The 23799-nt window shown below is 50.6% G+C and overlaps 2 protein-coding genes and 1 pseudogene across 5 annotated transcripts in view; 1 reads left to right on the top strand and 2 right to left on the bottom strand.

The window, feature by feature from the left end:
* Positions 1–7931: 7931 nt before the first annotated feature.
* On the bottom strand, positions 7932–11313 carry LOC105616251 (large ribosomal subunit protein eL22-like; annotated as a pseudogene).
* On the bottom strand, positions 7932–20893 carry CFAP97D2 (CFAP97 domain containing 2). 4 transcript variants are annotated; one of them, XM_027973833.3, is made up of 5 exons: positions 20748–20893; positions 18551–18631; positions 17566–17684; positions 17134–17266; positions 7932–16738 (listed from the first exon to the last, which is right to left on the bottom strand). In XM_027973833.3, the coding sequence occupies exons 1-5, from the start codon at positions 20835–20837 to the stop codon at positions 16727–16729; spliced, it is 435 nt and encodes a 144-aa protein (XP_027829634.1). In that variant the 5' UTR covers positions 20838–20893; the 3' UTR covers positions 7932–16726. The 4 variants fall into 4 exon arrangements, with proteins under 4 accessions (XP_027829634.1, XP_042111050.1, XP_027829632.2 ...); XM_042255116.2 differs by having other exon boundaries at positions 7932–11594; XM_027973831.2 differs by having other exon boundaries at positions 7932–8432.
* RASA3 (RAS p21 protein activator 3) overlaps positions 19758–23799 on the top strand; it is a 101136-nt gene continuing 97094 nt past the window's right edge. Inside the window, exon 1 of the mRNA XM_042255112.1 lies at positions 19758–19830. The gene's annotated coding sequence lies outside the window, so the exon portion shown is untranslated. The remainder of the gene's footprint in view (positions 19831–23799) is intronic.

The following is a 23799-nucleotide window of genomic DNA, read 5'->3' as shown; positions in this document are numbered from 1 at the left end:
ATTAAAGACCTCAGTAACTGAATTATTCTGACATTTCCTGGATGTGTTTGAAGATTCAGTTCAGATCAGTCGTGTCTGACTCTTTGAGACCCCATGGACTGCAGCATCCCAGGCTTCCCTGTCCTTCACCAACTCCCAGAGCTTGCACAAACTCATGTCCATCAAGTCGGTGATGCCTCCAACCATCTCATCCTCTGTTGTCCCCTTCTCCTCCCGCCTTCAATCTTTCCCAGCATCAGGGTCTTTTCCAATGACTCAGTTCTTCACATCAGGGGGCAACATCTTGGAGCTTCAACTTCAGCATCAGCACTTCCAATGAATATTCAGGATTGATTTCCTTTCGGACTGGTTTGATCTCCTTGTAGTGCAAGGGACTCTCAAGAATCTTCTCCAACACCACACTTCAAAAGCATCAATTCTTCGGCACTCAGCTTTCTTTATAGTCCAACTCTCACATCTGTACATGACTACTGGATAAACCATAGCTTGGCTGGATGGACCTTTGTTGGCAAAGTAACGTCTCTACTTTTTAATATGCTGTCTAGGTTGGTCATAGCTTTTCTTCCAAGGAGCAAGCATGTTTTAATTTAATGGCTGCAGTCACCACCTGCAGTGATTTTGGAGCCCAAGAAAATAAAATCTGTCACTGTTTCCATTGTTTCTCCATCTGTTTGCCATGAAGTGATGGAACCCAATGCCATGATCTTTGTTTTCTGAATGTTCAGCTTTAAGCCAGCTTTTTCACTCTCCTCTTTCACTTTCATCAAGAGGCTTTTAGTTCCTCTTTGCATTCTGCCATAAGGATGGTGTCATATGCATACCTGAGGTTATTGATGTTTCTCCCAGCATTCTTGATTCCAGCTTGTGCTTCATCCAGCCTGTCATTACACGTGATATACTCTGCATATAAGTTAAATAAGCAGGGTGACTATACAGCTTGATATACTCCTTTTCCAGTGTGGAACCAGTTCATTGTTCCATGTCCAGTTCTAACTGTTACTTCTTGACCTATATACAGATTTCTCAGGAGCCAGGTCAGGTGGTCTGGTATTCCCATCTCTTGAAGAATTTTCCACAGTTTGGTGTGATTTGCAGTCAAAGGCTTTGGTATAGTCAATGAAGCAGAAGTAGATGTTTTCCTGGGATTTTCTTGCCTTTTATATGATCCAACACATGTTTGCAATGTGATCTCTGGTTCCTCTGCGTTTTCCAAATCCAGCTTGAACATCTGGAAGTTCTCGGTTCATGCCCTGTTGAAGCCTGGCTTTGAGAATTTTAAGCATTGCTTTGCTAGTGTGTGAGATGAGGGCAATAGAGCAGTAGTTTGAAGATTACACATCTTTTAATTCATTCCGTGAGGCCAGATTCTCCAAATGTCTGCAGGCATTCAAAGCTTCACTGCAAAAGGATTTAATAAAGTAAACACATACTCTTGAAATACGCAATCTCATACACATCTAACACTTTTTTCCAGTACATTCTTTCTTGCTCTTGATGGCAGCTCCAGAACCGTCTCCGTTTCACACGATCAAGATGATCAGGTGGCATTCGACTACGTTATGAATCTAAACGTTGAGAAAGTTTAATGTCAAAGTCACAAGAATCCTGAAGCAACAACCAATATCCAGATGAGATTTCCCAACTTTCAAAGCACCCTCCCCTGGTGGCTCAGTGCTAAAGAATTCGCCTGCCAATGCAGGAGACACGGGTTCAATCCCTGGGTCAGGAAGCTCCCCTGGAGGAGGAAATGGCACCCCACTCCAGTCCTCTTGCCTAGAAAATTCCATGGACAGAGGAGCCTGGCGGGCTGCAGTCCCTGCAGTCACAAGAAGAGTCAACATGCCTGAGCACACGTGCATGCCCGTGCAGCGGTCACGCCTGAGCACACGTGCGCATGCCCTCACCTCCTCCGGGGCTGTGGCAGGGTCACCTCCTTTCAGACCAGGGGTCTGAGTCCCGATGGAGCGACTGACACTTAACACGCCTCCCTCAGGACCATGTCTACCCAGCAGCTCCAGGCCAGTCTCAGCCTGGCCAAAGGGCAACCTCCTCAGTCAAGCGGCGCCATCCCACTCCTCCACCCTTCCGCTTCTCCTCCTCCTGCCTCTCCCTCCCTTCCTTCCGTGGCCGTGGTGGCCTTGAGAAGGTGGCATGGCCTCTCTCGCCTCAGATGAGGTAGCCATTGTTCTGTAGCCAGGTGACCAGCCCTGTGCCTTTAAGGGGCCTTGATACCAAGGCCTGGCCAGCTATAGCAGGCCAGGTTGACTGCCCTGGGCTTCTCCCTTGGAAAGAGCAGCACTCTTTTCTTTCTGGAGTAGCAGCTTGGTCTGGACTTGGATTTGCTTTCCCTGCCTGTCATGTCCTCGCAGACCCTGGGACTGCTGCCTTGGTCCTCAGGTTCTAACCAGGGGTGTGAAGGGAAAGCACAGCCAGCGGTCATGCCATCTCCAGCAGCAGCAACCTCACTACAATGAGGTGTGCACGACTGTCCCCCAACTCGCCCCCTCACGCCTGCGACATAAAGGCTCCAGTCAGAGGCAATAGCTCAGGGATCTGAGGGGTGGTCCCTCAAACTGCCTGCTGTTTCTGCAGGACTCACTTTCATTGCCCTCGAAGTGGGACAATGAAGAATCACACATGGAAAGAGAACAGGACCCTGATACCATCAGTCACGTCATGAATTACATTAGACAGCAACACAACTTCCTCCAAGGGGCTCCAAACCCCTAGTTGAGGGATTCCTGGCGTGTGAACTTGTCTGAAGCCAGCAAGATACTGCGCAACAGCTGCTCACTGATGCTCTTATGCAGCGCTAAGCTCTGTGAAATCGCACACACGCGAGTCTCTGTTTTGCTGTTTCTCTGATGAGTCCCTCCTAAAATAGTCCGTGAAACACAGTCAGGAAAACAAGGCGTGGGTTTTCAGTCTGACCAGAACACTGAGCATCCCAAGGGGCTTCTTAAGAAATTAAATTACTCAGAAACAAAAAGAGAGCCATCCTGCTCACTGGAGAGAGGACGGCTGTGATCACGCCGTGGCAGGAGGGCCATATAAGAAACGCTGGACTGGCTCCAAATCAGGAGAGGGGTACATCAAGGCTGTATATTGTCACCCTGTTTATTTAACTTCTGTCCAGAGTACATCATGCAAAATACCAGGCTGGATGGAGCACAAGCTGGAATCAAGATTGCTGGGAGAAACGTCAATAACCTCAGGCATGCAGATGACTCCACCCTTACGGCAGAAAACAAAGAGGAACTAAAGAGCCTCTTGATTAAAGTGAAAGAGGAGAGTGAAAAAGCTGGCTTAAAGCTCAACATTCAGAAAACAAAGATCATGGCATCGAGTCCCATCACTTCATGGCAAACAGATGGAGAAACAATGGAAACAGTGACAGATTTTATTTTCTTGGGCTCCAAAATCACTGCAGATGGTGTCTGCAGCCATTAAATTAAAAGACGCTTGCTCCTTGGAAGAAAAGCTATGACCAACCTAGACAGCATATTAAAAAGTAGAGACGTTACTTTGCCAACAGAGGTCCCTCTAGTCAAAGCTATGGTTTTTCCAGTAATCATATATGGATGTGAGAGTTGGACTATAAAGAAAGCTGAGCGCCAAAGAATTGATGCTTTTGAAGTGTGGTGTTGGAGAAGACTCTTGAGAGTCCCCTGGACTACAAGGAGATCAAACCAGTCCATCCGAAAGGAAATCAATCCTGAATATTCATTGGAAGGACTGATGCGATACCTTGGCCCCCTGATGTGAAGAACTGAGTCATTGGAAAAGACCCTGATGCTGGGAAAGATTGAAGGTGGGAGGAGAAGGGGATGACAGAGGATGAGACGGTTGGAGGGCACCACCAACTCGATGGACGTGAGTTTGTGCAAGCTCCGGCAGCTGCTGAAGGACAGGTGCCGGGAGCCAGCAGAGGAGATCCCACCCACGACAAGCGGGGTCTCCCGTGCTGGCGGCCGGGTGCCCTGGCGAGCCCCCTCCCCCTCTACGCAGACAGGGATGCTGGGATGCTGCCATCCACGGTGTCTCAGAGAGTCAGACATGACTGAGCAACAAAAACAAAGGACTCTAATTAGCTAAAGTTGAAAAGAAAGTGAAAATCAAGTAGCTCAGTCGTGTCCAACTCTGTGCGACCCGTGGACTGTAGCCCACCAAGCTCCTCCATCCATGGGATTCTCCAGGCAAGAATACTGGAGTGGGTCGCCATTTCCTTCTCCAGGGGATCTTCCCAACCCACGGATAGAACCCAGGTCTCCCACATTGTAGGCAGACGCTTTAACCTCTGCACCACCACGGAAGCATAATTCTTAAGAAGATAGTGATTCTCAGACATTCTGTTGTCATTTTACAATGACAGTTCTACAAATTTGGGACTCACCTCTGTCCAAACACCAGATCTGTCTCACAGAGCCTTCCCCATGTCCCACTGTGTTCACTACAGACAGGCTCTGAGGGTTGCAGCTAATACCCACTTGGAAACCGGTGCTTGTGTCCCTGGTTCACCCCCAGCCATAGCCCCACGGGTTACTGCCCTGATGGACACAGATCCCTGAAGGCAGGTCTTACCCCTGCTGCTTCTACGCACGACTCTGTTAAAATTCTTGGGGAACCCATTATCTTCCTGAATTGGATTTCATGACTTGGAGACTTGTTATAAAACAGCCCATAAAATCATGCTGAAGATCTGGGCACAGGGAGCAGGTGGTGATTGTGGTGGTGGTGGTTTAGCTGCTCAGTCGTGTCTGACTCTTGCAACCCCATGGACTGTAGCCAGCCAGGCTCCTGTGTACATGTGATTTCCTGGCAAGAATACTAGAGTAAGTAGCCATTTCCATCTCCAGGGGAATCTTCCTGACCCAGGGATCAAATCCAGGTCTCTTGAACTGCAGGCAGATTCTTCCTGAGCCACCAGGGAAGCACCTGGGGTGAATGGATTCACTCATTCTTCTTGATCAGGCCTGAGTATTTTGGGTGACGTGAACTTCCAGATGTTCAAGCTGGATTTAGAAAAGGCAGAGGAACCAGAGATCAAATTGCCAGCATCCGCTGGATCATGGAAAAAGCAAGAGAGTTCCAGAAAAACATCTATTTCTGCTTTACTGACTATGCCAAAGCCTTTGACTGTGTGATCACAATAAACTGTAGAAAATTCTGAAAGAGATGGGAATACAGACCACCTGACCTGCCTCTTGAGAAACCTATACGCAGGTCAGGAAGCAACAGTTGGAACTGGAACAGTCTGGAACAACAGACTGGTTCCAAATAGGAAAAGGAGTACGTCAAGGCTATATATTGTCACCCTGCTTACTGAACTTCTATGCCGAGTACATCATGAGAAACGCTGGACTGGAAGAAGCACAAGCTGGAATCAAGATTGCCGGGAGAAATATCAATAACCTCAGATATGCAGATGACACCACCCTTATGGCAGAAAGTGAAGAGGAGCTAAAAAGCCTCTTGATGAAAGTGAAAGAGGAGAGTGAAAAAGTTGGCTTAAAACTCAACATTCAGAAAACGAAGATCTTGGCATCTGGTCCCATCACTTCATGGGAAATAGATGGGAAACAGTGGAAACAGTGTCAGACTTTATTTTGAGGGGGCTCCAAAATCACTGCAGATGGTGACTGCAGCCATGAAATTAAAAGACGATTACTCCTTGGAAGAAAAGTTATGACCAACCTAGACAGCATATTGAAAAGCAGAGACATTACTTTACCAACAAAGGTCCATGTAGTCAAGGCTCTGGTTTTTCCAGTGGTCATGTATGGATGTGAGAGTTGGACTGTGAAGAAGGCTGAGCGCTGAAGAATGGATGCTTTTGAACTGTGGTGTTGGAGAAGACTCTTGAGAGTCCCTTGGACTGCAAGGAGGTCCAACCAGTCCATTCTGAAGGAAATCAGCCCTGGGATTTCTTTGGAAGGAATGATGCTAAAGCTGAAGCTCCAGTACTTTGGCCACCTCATGCGAAGAGCTGACTCATTGGAAAAGACTCCGATGCTGGGAGGGATTGGGGACAGGAGGAGAAGGGGACGACTGAGGATGAGATGGCTGGATGGCATCACGGACTTGATGGATGTGAATCTGAGTGAACTCTGGGAGATGGTGATGGACAGGGAGGCCTGGCGTGCTGCGATTCATGGGGTTGCAAAGAGTCGGACACGACTGAGCGACTGAGCTGAACTGAACTGGACTGAACTGAACTGAACTGAACTGGACTGGACTGAACTAGTACATATTCGTTGAGAACAACTGATTACTTTGCTACAATTTACAATTTGATGAAGATGTTGGAAACAGCCTGAGAGAAAGAGCGTAACTAGGCGAGCTGGAGTTGTGGGCTCCTGGCCTTTCTCTTCAAACGGCAGGAAGGGACAGAAGCCTCGAGTCGGGCAGCTGGGGGCTCTGCGGTCCCACCCACATGGCAGCCTCTGAGCTGGGCTGCGGCCCCAGGGGCCAACACCAGAGGGCGCGCCCCCACCGGCTCCTCCAGGCCCTGCAGAGGCTGCCAGCCAGTCAGTTCTGCCGATGCCTTGAACCGGACCTGGGCCAGGTCAGGCGAAGGGCCTGGAGAGGCCGGACCCTGAGGATCACGGAGGCCTTGTCCGTTTCGGCCAGTGTTTCCAGGGTCAGTTTGTTTTGTGGTTTCCCCAACCTGCTTCTGGGTTAATGCAGGTGACACTGGGTGGATCTCTGGGTAGGGAAGACCCCCTGGAGGAGGGCATGGCAACCCACTCAGTATTCTTGCCTGGGGAATTCCACGGACAGAGGAGCCTGGTGGGCTACCGTCCACGGAGTCGCAAAGAGTCGGACACAGCTGAGCACACAGTACATTAGTGAATACAGGTAGTTGAGTAATTGTTTCAAAACTCAACAGATAACAAGTTTGCTTGTTGGTTTTTTTGCTAAAAATAAGACATTTTTGGACAACTTTATCATGTATAACAACTCTTTTTTTTCCCTCTGTGTGCAACCAAGCTTCTTTTGCATTTTGGAGTTGAGCACCAAGGAGCCTCAAACATCAGAAACACATTGAGTAAATTCACTGCACTGGGACTTTTCAGGGTGAAGTTGCAGAGACCAGCTACTAAAACTCACCTCTGGGAGTAAAGTGGTCACTAGGGTGGGGACAAAGGCGAGACGAACACTGGCTGTAGTTGGGACGGACAGATGTCAACCCTAAGTAGCCACAGTTATGCAGGAGGCGCAGGTGTGACGGCTCCTAAACCAAGCATTCAATTGCTACTGGAGGGCTTTTCCTGGCAATCTGGCACTGAGCTCAAGATTCTTGACACAGTACTATGCCCGGTTTGAGGCTTCTGGACAGGGAAGGGGTGTGGACAGCTTGCAGGGGTTCTGAGGATTCCCCCTAACATAAGGAAGGCCAAATTAGCCTTGGGCCAGGTTCTGGTACCAGCTCTCTCTGCCGACAGGGGTTCAGAGAGGCGGAGTAATCTTCTCACAGTCACTCAGCGAATCCTCTGAAGGGTCAAAACTCACATCCAGGTCTGTCTGACTCCAGGCCTATGATTTTAAACACCGTCATTGAAGCGCCTGCGTGCTGGGAGCAGGGAAGAACCTGGGTGATTCCACGTGGACCTGGAAGCCTGAGAGGAGACGGGCTGTGGATCTTCAAGCGTTCGTGCAGGAAAGGGCGATGTGAGCTCCTAGCCCTCTCCTTTTATTTCAGGGGAGAATCCACCCTAAACCTGCAGTATGAGCTAAATACAGCTAAGTGTTACACACCATGGTGCTTGTGGGGGTCCAGCTCTGTGAAGCGGGACCATGTCTGGAGCCTCAGGCCTCTCCCAGGGCCTGGCACACACACACATGCACAGGCCTCTAACCGAGACCTACTGAGTCCTCTTACTTCTTAGGTTCTGTATCTTGGGACCTGGGTATAATTTCATCATATTGAGTAGGTTTAATCTGATTTATTTCTATATTTGTTAAAGTAATAATCACAGACCTTTAAGGCAAATTATACAAACACATCTGAAAATTATAAACAAATCCACAACAACAGGAAATATGGGAACAGAGTATGTGTTCCTAACTAGAGAGAAAGACCCAGTTCAAAAGCCTTTAGCTCCCAGTGTTACTCTGCATAAGCTGTTTTCAGCTATCAGCCCCAGAAGCACAGAAAATAGTTTTGCTCCATCATCTGCTCAGACATCCTGTGATCACACACAGTTGGGATGCTGACTCACACGCGTGTGGCTGCCCCCGCGTGATAAGGGGAGGAGGCCTGGCCAGGGTGGGAGGCAGCGTCCCCGAGGACGGGGGCTGCCCCAGGAGGCTGTGGCAGCCTTGCCGTTTGTCCACCGCTGCTTCTGGCGCGCCTTCTCCTCCTCCTCTGTTCTGAGTCCTCCCCTCCGCTCCGTCTTTTGGGTCCAGGAGGTGGCCTTGCTGAACTTCAGCTTCAGTTCCCATGGGGTCAAAAGTGCATGTTGGGAACAAACACTTTTCTTAGGTAAAGACGGTAAAATGCCAGTTTTCTAGAGCACTTGGGAAATGAAGTATTTAAATTCATTGACAATTCTACTTTATTTAGAATTAATTATATAACCTTAAAAAAAAAAAAAACCAGCCTTGTACGCAGGCTAAGTTGCTTCAGTCATGTCTGACTCTGTGTGACCATATGGACTGCGGCCAGCCAGGCTTTTCTGTCCATGCGGATTCTCCAGGCAAGAAAAGAGTACTGGAGTGGGTTGCCATGCCCTCCTCCAGGGGATCTTCCTGGCCCTCTTTAAAAAGATAACAGCCTTATTGAGACATAATTGTATAACATAAACTTCACCGTTTCAAGCTGTATTTTCAGTGGCTTTGCCACATTGTGCAGTCGTCCCCAAGTCCAATTTTAGGGAAACTTTCGTCATTCTGACCCAAAGGGCCGCATGCAGCCATGGCTCCCAGTTCTGCCCCCCAGCCCTTGGCGCCCACTAACCTACCTTGTGTCTCTACGGACTGGCCATTCGGGGCGTTTCATAGAAATGGAATCATGCGCTGTGTGGCCATTTGTATTGGGCCTCTCTCACTGAGCAGAACGTCTCAATGTTTATCTGCAGTGCAGCATGTGGTGAACTTATTCCCAGGTCTCCTGCATTGCAGGCAAGTTCTTCACTGTCTGAGCCACCGGGGAAGTCCCCTATCGCTTTTTATGGTTGCATAATATTCTATAGTATGGTTGTATCCTATCTTGCTCATTTGTTCATCAGCTGATGGAACATTCTCGTATGATTTTTGTGTGGACATGTGTTTCTAGTCCTCTTGGGTGTACACCAAAGGGTGGAACTGTTGAGTGGAATGGCAAATCTGTGCTTAACTTTAGAGGCCAGACTGTTTCCTAGGTTGGCTGCACAATTTCACAGCCCACCTCAACTCCTGTCTTCTGTGTTTTGATTTTAGTCACCTGGTGGGTGTGGAGTGAGTTCTCATTGTGGTTTTGACTTGCATTCCCCTAATTGTATTGAGCATCTTCTCATGGGTTTCTTAGCCATTTGCCCTTATTCTTTGGAGAAATATCTAAATAATCAGATGATCTTCTGCTATGTCAATTGTATTGTTGAAAATCTTTCTGAAATGAGTCAAAGTACTTTTATACTAGACTGGTACTTCCACAATTTCCCTTTGAACCATCTGGCTTGTTGGTGTTGGAAGGTGCCGGGCCTTCAGAAAGTCAGCCACATCCCAGAAGTTTTCTTTTTTCTGTTCTTTCCCTCATCCCTCCCTGAAAGACTGTGGTGGGAACTGCCCTTGGATAGAGACTGTGGCAATGGGACCTAGTCGTCCAGGTCTCTAAGGGAAAGGGTAGATGAGAGCTGCTTTCTCTGCTGTGGACGCGGCAGGACTCGGAAGAGGAGAGAATGAAGGCTGTCACGCATGTCCTGCCCTGGAGCGTGTCTGCTTACCCCGGCCTTGCACGCTGCGTGTGTCAGGGGGACCACACAGTGTAAAGCAAAGTCTCACGTGAAATACTAGGAGTTGAATTCTTACAGCTTTAATTTGCACGATATGGTTCAGAAGTAATCAGGCACACAAGGCATCAAGGGATAGGCTGCATTGATCACAAGATAGTCCCGAAGCGTACTGGCAGGTGGAAGAGCCACCTCAGCCAACACACTGACGGACTCCTGCGGCTTAGAATAAGCAGAGGGGGTGGGGTGGAAGGTGGGAGGGAAGCTCAAGAGGGAGGGGACATATGTGTACCTATGACTCATCCATGTTGGTGTGTGGCAGAAACCAACACAGTATCGTAATTATCCTTCAGTTAAAAATAAGTTTTTAAAAAGCCACGCTGTTTTTTCCCCATTATCTTAAATGGCTAAAACCTTTCACTAGAACCTATTGTTTTCTCTTTCGCCTTTACCTATAAGCCTAAAATAATAAACCCCTATTGGATGCTGAATGCTTGGTAAGTAACTATGGCTCCAGGGCGTGTGGAATCTTCCTGGGCCAGGAGTTGAACCTCTGTCTCCTCCATTGACAGGCAGGTTCTTTACCCTTGAGCTGCCAAAGCAGCTCCTCTTCATGTGCTCCTAATTAAGGGTTTTAGATAAACGGGATTTGGGATTTGCGTAATGTCAAAGGCTCATAAAACACATTGAATGATAATACAAGACTATTTAATAATTAAATTCAGTCACCTATGTAAAAATGTCACCCAGTTCCAGTTCAATATTCTCATGTAAGTATTGAAATAATCTTAATGGCAGCATCTCCTAATGTTTCTCCATTCATTTATTTCCAGTACACACACACACACACACACACACACACACACACACCAAGATTATAAAATCCTTGAAGTGGGCAAATATCTTAAAGTACCACTTGCCCATCATGTGTTCTTTTAGAAAAATTTTGGGGGGTTGATAAATTCTATTTAAGAACTTATACAAACATTCTAGATTGAGTTTTAATTCTCACCTTCCTCCTCTTCATCTTGATTAATCTGAAAGTAACACGGCTTATGACTTTCTTTGCTGTTAGCAACTCTGCGTAACCAATCATGTAGATTATTCTTCTTCAAATATTATTTGTAAGATATTTCGAATATCTTTTGGGAAAGGGCCCCAGAAGTTACAGTGACCCTGCCTTTGCTTCTTTCTGACTGTTGCGGCGCCGCAGCCCAGATTGCAGCCGTTTCCACTCACCTGGATCCTCTCCTGAAGAAATGGCGCAGTCTTGGCGGCATCCATGACCGGCGTCTTCTGCAGGATGGGCCTGGTCCACAGTGCGCTTCAGGACTGGCTTCTTTTTTTGCCCCGCCTTCGCCAGAAGCTTTTTCCCCGGCACCATGGCGGCAGCAGAGGCAGGAGGGGTAAGTTTCGCACACGCATCGTGGCTGCACTGGGCCTCCACAGCTGCGCGGGCTTGCTCTCTGGCTGTGGGGAGCGGGGGCTGCTCTCAGGTGCACGGACTTCTCACTGCGGTGGCCTTTCTGGTGGAGCACAGGCTCAGTAGCTGTGGCTCCAGGGCGTGTGGGATCTTCCTGGGCCAGGAGTCGAGCCTCTGTCTCCTCCATTGACAGGCAGGTTCTTTACCCTTGAGCTGCCAAAGCAGCTCCTCTTCATGTGCTCCTAATTAAGGGTTTTAGATAAACGGGATTTGGGGTTTGCGTAATGTCAAAGGCTCTGTCTTACTTTGCTAAGCTTTTTGGCCCTCCTGACCCATGCCTCCCACCATCCACCCCCGCCTCTGGCAACCACCAATCTGTTCCCTGCGTCTATGAGTCCGTTATTATCACTATATTTCGCATAAAAGACAGATCGCACAGGGTTTGTCCTTCTCTGTCTGTCTGACTGATTTTTCTCAGCGTAATGCCCAAGAGGTCCATTTGTGTTTTCTCAAATGGCAGGATCTCGTTCTTTTTGGTGACTGGATAGTGTCTGTATGCGCGACCATACATCTTGTGCTTTCTCTACCCCTTCCTCCGCTGATGGGCACGTGGGTTGGCTCCATGCCTTGGCTGCTCCAAACAGTGCTGCTGTGAACATGGGGGGCATGTACACCTTTCAAGTTAGCGCTTTTTTTGGTTAGTGTTTTCATCCTGTGTGGCAGATGCATACAGTAAAGAAGGAAACAAATAATATTTCGTGATTTCATGCTTGCCAAGCAAACGCCAGGCGCTGTGGTAGCCGTCTTTGCAAACATTTGACCCTGACGTGAGCTCTGGACAGGGTTCTCTTTACAAAGGGGCGATGGGAGCTCGTGGGGGCCGAGCGAGCGCGGGGTCAGGCTCGGGGCTGCAGGGACGCTGCGCGGCTGCTCTTCAGGGTCACTGTGTTTGCTCTGCTTTCGTTTCCTTCTCACGCATGTCGGTTATCTGGGGCTGGGGCACTAGGTTACAATAATACACACTTCCAGGGACTGCAGGCTCCAGCAAACTCAGGGTGCCTAGTGGGCTTTATCGGTTGATCTTTTAGAAGTCTTATCCTCCCTCAGTAAAAAGTTATCAAATCAGTTAAGTGATTTCTCACTTTGGAGTTAGGGATAAGTGAGGATTTGAAAGTGTGAGGAAGATGAAAGGTTGAAACCTTTCCTTCAAAATATTCGAGATACTTTGCAAGTCAATATCTAAACTAGCAAAGACTACAGAAAGACGGAGGAGACACTGCTCTGGTGAAGGAATCAGGGCGCCGGAGGAAGGGCTGCTTTTTCTGCCAAGCCAATGAGCATATTTTCTGGAATTTTAAGTGTAAACTGCAGCATATCCTGTCGGTGCCTGACCAGCGAAGGCCCCAGGCTTAGCTGACCTGACGTTGGGTAGGGCATATCAGTCTTCAGACAGCTGGTCAGGGGTAGCTCCTGGGCTTTCTTTGGACCATCTTCCAACTTTCTGGTCCTATAACAGAGTTCTCTCCTCCCTAAACCTGCAGTTTTCAAATGGCTTGGTTTTTTGTTGCGACCCCTACTCCCCCCTGGTTGCTGACCAAGTCCCTGTGTTTCCAAGGATAGAGGCCAGGGGCATGTCAAGGGAAAGTCCTGCGGGTTCCAGGCAGGGAAGGGGACCCTCGGCAGGGGAGTTCTGCGGCGCGGCATCCGTCCCTCTGTCCTGCACCTGTCCCCACCCTCGTCCTGCACAGAAGCTGAGGTTGGAAACTCCACACCGGGTGTGACGGCCACTTGGGAGGGAGCTGCCTTGGGGTCTGGGCTGTGACACTCAGGTCCCATTTCTGACCTGGGACCAGAGGCAATGAGCCGGCAGTTGCCTCCTTGTGCTTTCCATGGCTGTCTTTTCACAAAGGAGCACGGAGCAGCGATGACCTCGCCGGGAGCCCAGCACTGGGACGCCTGCCCGCAGGCTCCCTGGGGTCTGGTCTTTGTCAAAACTGGGAGCTCTTCCCCCCTTCGGTTGCTGTCCTATCCTGGCAGCCCCTTGGCCCCACACTTAAACACTCGGCGCAGCTGGTGGCACTTCGAATAAAGGGCGGGGAGCCCTGCTGCGAGGCGCTTCTCTTCTCCCTTTCTTTGTGTGGCCTTAACACCTCCCTTTGCTCGTGGGCTTTATCTGCTTCCTGTTTTGTAAAAGGAGGGTTTCAGGGGAGTCAAAGCAAAGAAGTGAAGAGTGGATCCGAAGCACAGGACCCAAGCATTTTCTTGACATTTGCTGAACAAGGTGATAAACGGGGAAAAGTAAGGAAACATAAACAAGCGAATCCAGAACTGAGAGCGGACAAGATGCGATACTTAAGGCGATGAGTACAGATGGGCTAGACGGGGGGGCCGCTCAGGCTGGACTATGACACAGAGCCACAGAGTCCACCTGGAAGACGCAAGTCTGACGTAGAGTGACACGGAAATATTGCGGATTAAATGATGTGAAAAACAAACAGAGTACTCCTCTTGTGAACCCGAGGAGCAAATGCGTGGCACCCCAATGGAAAAGGCCCGGGACCCACGTGAGGGGCATGCAGGGTGACCCTCCTCCATCCGGGAGGACCCAGCAGCCTTTGTGCTCTAGGGTGCGAGCCTGTAACCCTCTGCAAAGTAGTCTGTGTCAAGTATGGAAAGCTTCTGATATAATACACTGGTATTTTTTAAGCAATAAATTTGGGGGAAATTTTTCTCACACTATGAACAAAAATTCCATGTTTTTTAAATTCTATATCAAAGATTTAAAGTGAATCAGGAAAACTATGAAACATTAAGGATAACAGAATATTTTTCCAATCTTAGCTTGAAAGCCGTTTCTATGTACAGCAGAAGAACCAGATGCCAAGAAGGAAAAGAGTCACAGGTCTGATGACTTGGAAATAAACTAGGTGAAATGATAACTAATAATGGGGAAATATTTGTGACACCGATGATAGAAAAATCAAATACTGAGAATGCATGTTAAAAACTAAAGGAGACACATCAGTGTAGGAGGAAACAGACAGAACAGGCTCCGTCTTGAAAGCAGGACTGCATCTTGGGCCGGACTGTGGACTTGGAGCTCTATGCCCAGTATCTATGGAAACGACATGCCAACTGGAAAACCAGGCCCCCCAGACAGAAGAACCCCAGGGCTCATACCTAGACTCTCCATCGCCTGAAAGAATGCCCTAATTATCTGTGTGACCGAACAGAATCATAAGTTCTATTATGCTCATTGGGGTGTGACCACAGGCCTGTTGATAACTGTCCACTGTCAACAACCTAGGCTTCGGGCATGTGAATCACAGGTTAGCTTTGATTGTATCTTTCTCTTCGTTTGTTCAGACTAGTTTCAGAGAATTCGGGGAGGTGGGTTTGGGCACGTGCACTTAGGGTGTATAAGATTTTCACAATAACTGGTTGGGGTCCTTGGCTGAGAGAAGACTGCCTCGGGCCCGTCGGTGTAATCAGCTGCACTCCGCTATCTGCAATGTCCTTCTGAGTGAGTTTGTTTTCCGGAACGCGTGGCTACAACACCAGTAGGAAGTTGACCAAAGGTAGGCGCAGACAGTTACTCTGCAGAAGAAATCCGGAGGCCAGAGTGTGAGGGGACAGGAGTTTCAGGAGCAGCCGTCACAAGGAGACGTGCGCGTTGCTGGGCGCGTCTCGAGGGCAGCTTGGTAGCGTCAGAAAATTAAGTGTGCACCTTCAGATCGAATGATTTCACTTCTGGGGCTGTAAGTTGCAAAACTGACATGGGCTAGGATGATCATCACAGGTTCACGTGGAATAGCGAGCACCTGGAAACAACCTAAATTTCTATAGATAGGGGGCTGATGAAATAAATTAGGGCACATCTGTGCAAAACTACTTTGTAACTGCTAGAAAGGGATGGAGATCTTTATGCACTGCTGTGAAACTGTCTTCACGATACGCTGTTGGATGAAATGAACACCTGATAGAAACTACGTAGGGTGTGGTGCTGTTTCTGTTTAAACAGGCGACTCCACACAGGAGACAAGTCAGAGCTCCGAGCAAGACGTTGGCAACGACCGCTTCCAGAGAGTTCACACTGGGAGAAGCCCACCGTTTACCTGCCCACTCTGTCCTGTTTACACTTCATTTTTTACACTGAACAAGTATTAGTTTTATAATTAGAAACAAAGGTTTGTGATGAACTGTTCATGTTTCCGATGTAAACTGCAAGCTAGGTTTTCTGAGTGCTTCAGCACCTTGCTTACTGCGTTCCACAGACGCTGCGTGTCTCCCGAGCGGAAGGTTCGGGGCCGCTTTTCCAACAGCATTTGCTCACCTTGTGTATTTGTGTCACACTTTGGTAACTGTCACCATATTTTAAAGGTTCTCGTTGTTATTATATTTGTTAAGTGACCTGCTATGTCATTACTATGGCTCACTGAAGGCTCAGACGGCTGGCATTTTCTAGCAATAGAGTGTTGCGGTTTTTTAAATTAAGGAATGCACTTTTTAAAGACACAGTCCTACTGCACCTTAATAGACTACAGTATAGTGTAAACACAGCTTTCGCACGTGCTGGGAAACCGGAACACACCTGACTCCCTTTCCTGTGGCCTTCACTATGCTGTGGTGTTCTGGAACGGGGCCGAGCAGGTGCGCCTGTTATTAGTAATTACTTGTAAGTTACATATCTTTGTGAAATGTATGTGTTCTTTCTGTGCCTCCGGATTCTGCAAGAAGTGTCCAAGGCAAGTAGGCAGGAAGGTAGGGGCTTCTCAACACTCCCCCCAAGTGAGGAGAGAGGCATTAGCAGAGCCAAGCCCACCCACATGCCTGCAGGCTCAGAAGGCACCTCACAGGGCTGGGCCCCTGCAGGGCTCTGGGTCAGGCTGCGGGGCGCGGGGGGAAGGGGGAGACTGGGCACCAAGTGCTCACTTAAACTTCGATATCTAGCGTCGTTCCCCATGATGGGCTGTACTTCAAGGGAAAGCAAGTCCCCGAAATACCAGAGCCGTGTCTGCAGATGGGGCGAGTGAAGGCTTTACAGCCCTTTAATTGGATTCATTGGGACATTCATAAACAGGATAATTAAGGTCAAAAGTAAAATCATTTTTTCATTCAGAATTATGGTTTTGCCAGTAACTAGGACGAGACGAAAAGGGAGAGTATACAGTCCAAAGTATCTGGCAAGCATGCTCAGATCACGAATTTCCTTCACCTCTCTGGGCGCAGCGTCATGGGACCACTATTTCAGGACTGTCACAGAACTTCCCACTGAGGAAGGCTTTTCACCAAACGTTTCTCCTACAAGCTATAATTGATCAACTGAGCTCATTTTTATCTCCTTATAATTTTTCAAGGACGTTTCTTTGGTGGTTCAGATGTTTACCTGCAATGTGGGAGACCCAGGTTCAATCCCTGAGTCAGGAAGATGCCCTGGAGAAGGCAACCCATTCTAGTATTCAGCAACCTACTCCAGTATTCTTGCCTGGAGAATTCCATGGACAGAGGGGCCTGGCAGGCTACAGTCCATAGTGAGGGAGGGGTGGACAGACCCCTCAGGCAACTAACACACACACATGTCATTTTCAGTGAGGGAGGGGTGGGCGGACCCCTCAGCTGAGTCGCTGCTCTGCGTCTTCCATTACTAAGCTACGACCGCTTGGCACACGTTTGCTGACAATAGAGTAGCAGAGTCTGTGTGTCCACGCAGGTGATGAATCTGATGAAGGGGATGGGAAACTCAGACAGCTCTGGGCTGGAAAGAGTAGGAAGGTGAGGTACCTCCTCTGCTGGCGGGTCTGCATTCCACAGGGTGTGTGGCGAGCGGGTCCTGAGCTGAGTGTGTGGCCCTCTCCAGAGCAGGTTTTTCTCTCTCAGGCTGCAGAGTTCCTGCTCTCTTTTCTCCCTGTTTAGACTCCAAAAAACCGCCGTGGTGGCATCAACTCTCATCCTCATTTCGAGAGAAGGAGCTGGGAGCCTCCTGGGCAGGAAGGTTTCCTGAGCAGGAGTGTCCCCTCTCGCTCACGGTGAAGTGAACGGGCTTGGCAGAGCCCGTGTGGACCGGGGCCTGCGACCGTGAGAGCTGCTGCTTGCATCCAGGTGCGGCTGACGGTGGGAACCCGCCTGACTCTGGAGGCACTCGCTCTCTTTCTGCAGGGGGTGCAGGCGCCTGGCCTGCCCAGTCCAGTCCCGCCCGTGGGTGGGGCCCCTCACCTCCTATGCGCACAGGTGCCTCCGCTGCGGGTCTGCCCCCCGGGCCTCAGGATGCGGGACAGCTTCTCCAGCAGCAGACGGTTGTCCCTGTCGATGACGGCCAGCCGGCCCTCCTCCAGCTGGGCAGACACACCGGCCGTGCCAGCGCCGTGCCAGGGCCGCCCCACACGCAGCCCTGCCCAGGGGGCCTGCAGCCCCGCCCCTGGGCCTCAGGGCCTCCTTGCCCCTGCGCGTGTTGCTGCGGCCACTCCCTGGGCAGCTGGTGGGCTCCTGTGTCCTAACTGGGATACCCGAGTGCGGGGCCGAATTTCACAGACTTGGAGTGGAAGTAACAGTGAGGGAGAAAGAAATTAGGTCACTCCTCAAAACCTCTGAGCTGTGTCAGTGAAATACAAAGGAAATCACTTTATATTTTAAGAGGGAGATTTTATACTGCTCAGAAGAAGAGAAGGTTTGAGGCCAGAGGAAATGAAAGCCCTCCTGCTGTACTTAGGGTTTTGAACCGACTGATCTGCCAATTTGCTCCTCTGTGTTTGGCCTGGTTAGGCTGACGCTGGGGGCACAGGAAGCTCGCAGCATTTTGCTCTGGGAGATGTCAGGATCAGCACAGCCATGCAATGCTGACTCACCAGATGGCTTCAACTCCAAGAAACAGAAATTTCGAGGGGGTCATGGAAGGGTCTGGTTTACAGGGACAATGCTAATTAATTACTCTAGATCTGTGCTGAATAAATTGCCGTCGTGGGTCCCCTCTGCCCCCTCCCCACTTCTGGATCCCTGCCAGGTCAGCAGGGAGACTAGAGGAAGATTTCTGGTTCAGTCGTCACCAGCTCCATTCCAGGCAAGACAGGCTTAGCTGGCCGCTTAGAGGCATTTTAGTTTTGATACGTGACTTGTTTACTCCCTATGAGCCTGCTTCTTTCATTCTCCTGGGTTTTTGTGCTGTGTTGGCTGTGACAGTAAGTGGGGCAGGACTGAAACTCACCTTGAGTTTGCCGAGCTTCAGGCGGAGGTGACTGAGGGTCAGCGGGGCGCGGCTGTCCACCACCGGCCGGGCCTCCTGCACCTGCGCAGAGCGGGCAGTGTGACCCACGCACCCTCACCAGTCAATCACCCTGAGTTTTCGCTGGGCAGCTTCTGCTCTGTGGGCCCTGGAAATACATGCAGGTTCTTTCTTGCAGCGCCGGAGATATCAAGTTGGCCTGGGCAGAAAGTTCTTGATTCAGAACCTGAGCATCCCCGGGAGGGGAACAGGCAGCCCTCAGACATGGCCCAACACAGTCATTGTCAAGGAGAGAATCGAGTGTGTATGGGATGAGGTCTCATCAAACAGAACTACCCGCCGATGTTTCCACTCTGCACTGCCCGGCTTTGAGACAGTGAATTACGTCCCCAAGTCCACTGGACTTAATTTCTGAGCCTCCAGGAGTATTTTCAGCATTAGCATCTTAGCCATTGATTAAGTGCAAAATGATCCATGCAGAGTTTCACATCAGAAATCATACAAACAAGGGAAGAGTTTGTATTTTAAAATGTGATGGATGAAATGCCCGAGGGCCATTAAGTGTCACACTCGCAATAAGCGGAAACCCCCATATTCTAGCCGCTTGCTCACAGACCCCCAGCTGCTGAGACCTCTGATCTGGTCACCTGGAAGTGGCAGCTCCCCGGCTGCGTCTTTCCAGTGTGAGGACCTGAGCTCCGGGCATCTGGGACCCGAACCCACGGAGCCAAGTAGTGACGGAGCAGGCGTCTTCACAGAGAGCCAGGAGCTGGCCAGGGGTCTTGGAAAACATGCTCGGGAACCAGCACTTGTGCCCTGAAGTAAGGGGACCCCAGAAGGACAGGCAAGAAAGGGACATGGCCAGATGAGGCTGGACAGTCCGCACTGCCCCATCACCCAGGGCGTGGGAGCGGGCAGAGGTGAGCCAGACTCATGCCCTCTTGCCGTGGTGCAAGCCTGTTAGGGTGGGGTCAGAGGAAGGTGGAGGCGCTGCGGGCTTTTGTTAAGGAAATATCAGCAGCAATTTCTGTTTTATTAAGGTAATTTTCTTAGCATGAATGGGTGAGACGAGGTTCTGAGATAAGACGGGCCCTGCCCAGACATGGGGAGGGGCCTCTCTCTGGGAGTGCTGTCGGCTGGGGGAGGGGCCCAGTCATCCTAAAACTGCACTGAGTCCCTTCCTACCCTCAGGAGTTCTCAGCCCAGCAGTGAGGAGAACTGAACCCACTTGAGTACAGAAGAGGAACCACAGGGATGCCGGGGTGAGTCCTTCCCACCCACAGCTCTTTAGTGCTCCGACATGCTCTGGGCAACCAGAGCGGCCACTCTCCCGGATGGGGGAGGTGAGGAGCGGGACAGGGAGGCTGCATGCCCGTCCTTGTTCTCAGGGAGCAGGGGTCGCAGGGAGGGAGGTGAACCGGGGCGAAGCCAAGAGGCTCCTAGGGGCTCCCACAGGGATGCAGGTGCAAGGCCAGGTGACGAGGCACCGTGCAAACCTTGTGCCCAGGCGGGCGGTGCCCCGGGAGGAGCGGGGGCCTTGGGTTCACACCTTCAGATCACTCCAGGGCGCCCTGATTCCCACACAGCCGCTTCTTTGTTTGGCCAGCCAGCACCCTGCGCCTGGATGGCTCTGAGAGGTCTCGAGGGCAGAAGACTGCCCAGCCAGTCAGGACCACAGGGCCGCTGTTTCAAATGAGACCCACGTTTGTGACAGATAGATGGAAATAATAATATATCTCTTAACAGAAACAAAAGTCCATTCCTAGTCCCCTCAGACATGACTGAGCGACTTCACTTTCACTTTTCACTTTCATGCATTGGAGAAGGAAATGGCAACCCACTTCAGCGTTCTTGCCTGGAGAATCCCAGAGGCGGGAGAGCCTGATGGGCTGCCGTCTGTGGGGTCGCACAGAGTCCGACACTGAAGTGACTTAGCAGCAACAGCAGCAGCAGTCCCCTCTGGAGTTTGTTGTTTCGATAGGGGATATATGCCATGATGAGAAAGGCTGGTCCTAAAGCATGGCGCTTGGAAGCCACAGTCTATCTAATGGAATTATTGCATGGCACGGCACGGCCTGCCTTTTAAGGCTTTGCCGTCTCACCTGTTCCATCTCCGAAAGGAAAATTCGCCTCTGGCTTCCAGGGGAGATGTGTCTTCCGCTCTGCCCACCCGCCTTACCTTTCTCCTGTGATCCTGGTAGGCTTTCTCCCACGTGTCCTGCAGGTACCCCCTGCCATGGGAAAGGGTCAGTCGGGGGCCTCCAAGCATCTCGGAGAAGACAGACAGTGGACGCCTGTCCGGTGCAGCCCCGGTCGACTGTGTTTATTGGGTCACATGACGGTCTCCATGGCACCCAAGCTCCGGGAAGGGAGGAGACCACAGAGTGGCCTCCGTGCTTGGCAGAAGGAGCTGAATGCCCCTCCCTCCAGGGGCATCTTCTCCGTGATGCCACTCTGAGGCGCGCACCGCAGCGCGCCACACTCGGGAACAAGGGGAAGATGTTCTCCCCCAACCGACCCCTTCCATCTCCCCTCCTCTCCTTCCCTGCGCCTTCCCCTCCCCTTCCCTCCTCAGTCCCGCCTCTTCTGCCTTTGAACTTTACGATAACTTGGACAATTCCAAAGATTTTCATCTGCAGCTTCAGTAACTTTTTCTCCAGTGGACTTGAAGACAGAGAGGCTCAGCCGCCCCTCTCTCCCCAGCTTTTTCTGTTAGCGGCGGGCTTTCTGTGAGACCAAGGAAACAGAGTGAGGGCAGCATTGCCCTTTGAGTCATTTTTCTCTGCCAGGATCGTATGCAGAGTTTTGAGGGTGGCCTACTTGGAGGAACAGGTTAATGGCAGAATGGCAGTGCTACTTTCACTTCGGAATCCTGGTCTTCACCACATTACAGCATCCATTTCAAAGCCCTGCAGCGCAGGGTTAGTGAACGGGAGCTCACCACGCCGCTCTGCGGGAAGGGGCACATCATGAGGAACTGGGTTCCGCACAGTAGAAGATAGATGTAAGAACTGCTGCCTAAAAATAGTCAGTCCTTTAAGTCTCCCTTAAAATTTCTTAGCCTATAAAGCCTGCACGTCACAGTGAAAAGATTTCTGTGGAGTTGTTTTTGTTTACCTGCTTACAGGCACTGATCAAGCGCGCAGTCCGCGGTGCTTAGTGGATATCTGCCGTTAGCAGTGATGGAGCACAGGACTGACGTGCCTGAGGCCGCAGCTGGGGATCTGAGACTTCCCATTCAATCGTGGGTCTACACGACTGTCTTTTCCTGGAGCCTATTGGCTACACAGGCTAGAGGTTTTTGATGGCCTCAGCCTCTTGCCAGGTGCCTGGGGCAGAAGCCGCCCTGTCCAGTCGGCTCACACTGTGTGGACAGCCCGGCATGGAGGGCAGAGCAGAGACTGGCCAAGTCACAGGGCGCTTGAGGGCCTTGAACGCGCAGCTTTGCTGCACTCGCCCTTCCAGCTGCGTGCTGACTGTCCACCTGGGCTTGCTCTCCCCCGACCACTCGATTCGCGTTTGCTATTTGATTGACTTGATGGTGGGGCCCAGGGCAGGGGACCTGGAGAAACTGGACCTGCCCCAGGAACAGAGAGGTCACCATCAGCTGCCTGGTCTGGCTCCCATTAGCCCGTCCACCCCGGCTGGAGCTGAGTTTCAGCTGCTAGGATGTTCTCAACAAGATTCGAGCAGAAAAGTCTGCTGGTCCGGAGCTCCTTAGGGCTTCTACTGAGGGAAGAGTCTGGAACACTGGCAAGGACTCGCACGCACTGAGAAATCACTCACAGAAGTGAAGGCTCGGAAGGCCTAGAGTCCAGTTTGTAGCGAGAGACAGTGCTGGTTTCCACTGATGTTCTTTTCTGTCCAAGACCCGATCCATGGCACCATTCTGCATTCTGTGAACTTTTAAGCAGTGAATTTTTACATGGTTCTAGATTTGAATGTTTAATATTAAAAGTTTCTACCTAGGTTCTGCAGAAAATAAACACCAGGGCCTTTTTTGATTTGCTCATTCACATGATAACTGTGTGTTTGGCTCAGCCTTAATCAGTGTTTTGGTCCAATATTGGCTTGAAAACTGAGGTTATTAGCAAGGCCTCGAGATGTCACCAGCGATACCACAGCCACGTGAAGCCCATGCACACGCTCGATTGTGATGTGTGCACAGGGTCGAGCGTCTGTGGTGCAGTGCTTTGATGCAATAGCCCGTGTGGCCAATAGGCTCCAGGAAAAGACGGGCGAGAGTCACGTAGACCCACGATCGAATGGGAAGTCTCAGATTCCCAGCTGCGGCCTCAGGCACGTCAGTCCTGTGTTCCATCGCTGCGTCACAGATTGGTTAGACCCTTGATGTTTGTGAGTCCCTTCTTGAGCTCTGGCCCTCTGCCTTTCCACAAGGGCAGTGTGAGCAACAGGCTCCATCCTTATTTTGCAGGAATCTCAAATTGCCTCAAAATTACTCCCTTTTGGAGGGAAACTGGCTCACAGATGTCTGTTCTGAGAAATAGGGAGGTGCCCCGGTGGCCTCTGGTGACTAGGGTCACGGGCGGCCTTGATGGGGACACTGGGCACCTCTGTCCAGTCCAGGCTGCCTCTCCTCCGGCCCGAGGCTCCTGAAAGCACAGAGAGCATCTTAACGCGCCGAGGGGCTGACTCAGGCTCAGCAGCTTCAAAGCTGCGGGGCTGCAGTCAGAGCAGGCACAGTCCTGAGCCAGCAAGGAGGGGGCTCTTCCTGGGGGCACTCCAAGCACCGGAAATTGAGGTCTCTGAGAGACACATGGGGGCCGCACAGGAGCGCCCTGGGGGACTAGAAACAAGCTCTAAAAGCAGTTTCCAGGCTCCTGCAGGGCAGGGACAGAGTGGGGAGTCCCTGCCCCTAGCTCCTGCGCCTGGGCAGCCAAACGCTCTCACTCCACGGGACTGGCTGAGGCAGCCGGGGTTGGAGACATCCCAAGACACCAAAAAAGAGCGACGGTCTCCATCCAAGGCCCAAAACCTGCCCAGTGTCTCCAGGGCATGAGCGTCTTGCAAAGTGAGACGACGTGAGTAGAACCAGTAGAGACCTCAGAACTGACTCCCAGAGACAACAGCTGCTGAAATGATGAGGCGATTAGAGGACAGCGGTGCTCCCTGTGTTCTAGATGGAAAAAAGGACGAAACTGGAAATATCTTCAGGGAGCCGGAAACCACAAAATTTTCAACACATGAGGAACACTTACAAAACTGGCAAA

The sequence above is a fragment of the Ovis aries genome, chromosome 10 (genome assembly GCF_016772045.2).
Source record: "Ovis aries strain OAR_USU_Benz2616 breed Rambouillet chromosome 10, ARS-UI_Ramb_v3.0, whole genome shotgun sequence".
In the NCBI taxonomy this organism is placed as follows: domain Eukaryota; kingdom Metazoa; phylum Chordata; class Mammalia; order Artiodactyla; family Bovidae; genus Ovis; species Ovis aries.
The sequence above is the reverse complement of the archived record's forward strand: the minus strand, read 5'-3'. Positions and strand labels throughout refer to the sequence as shown.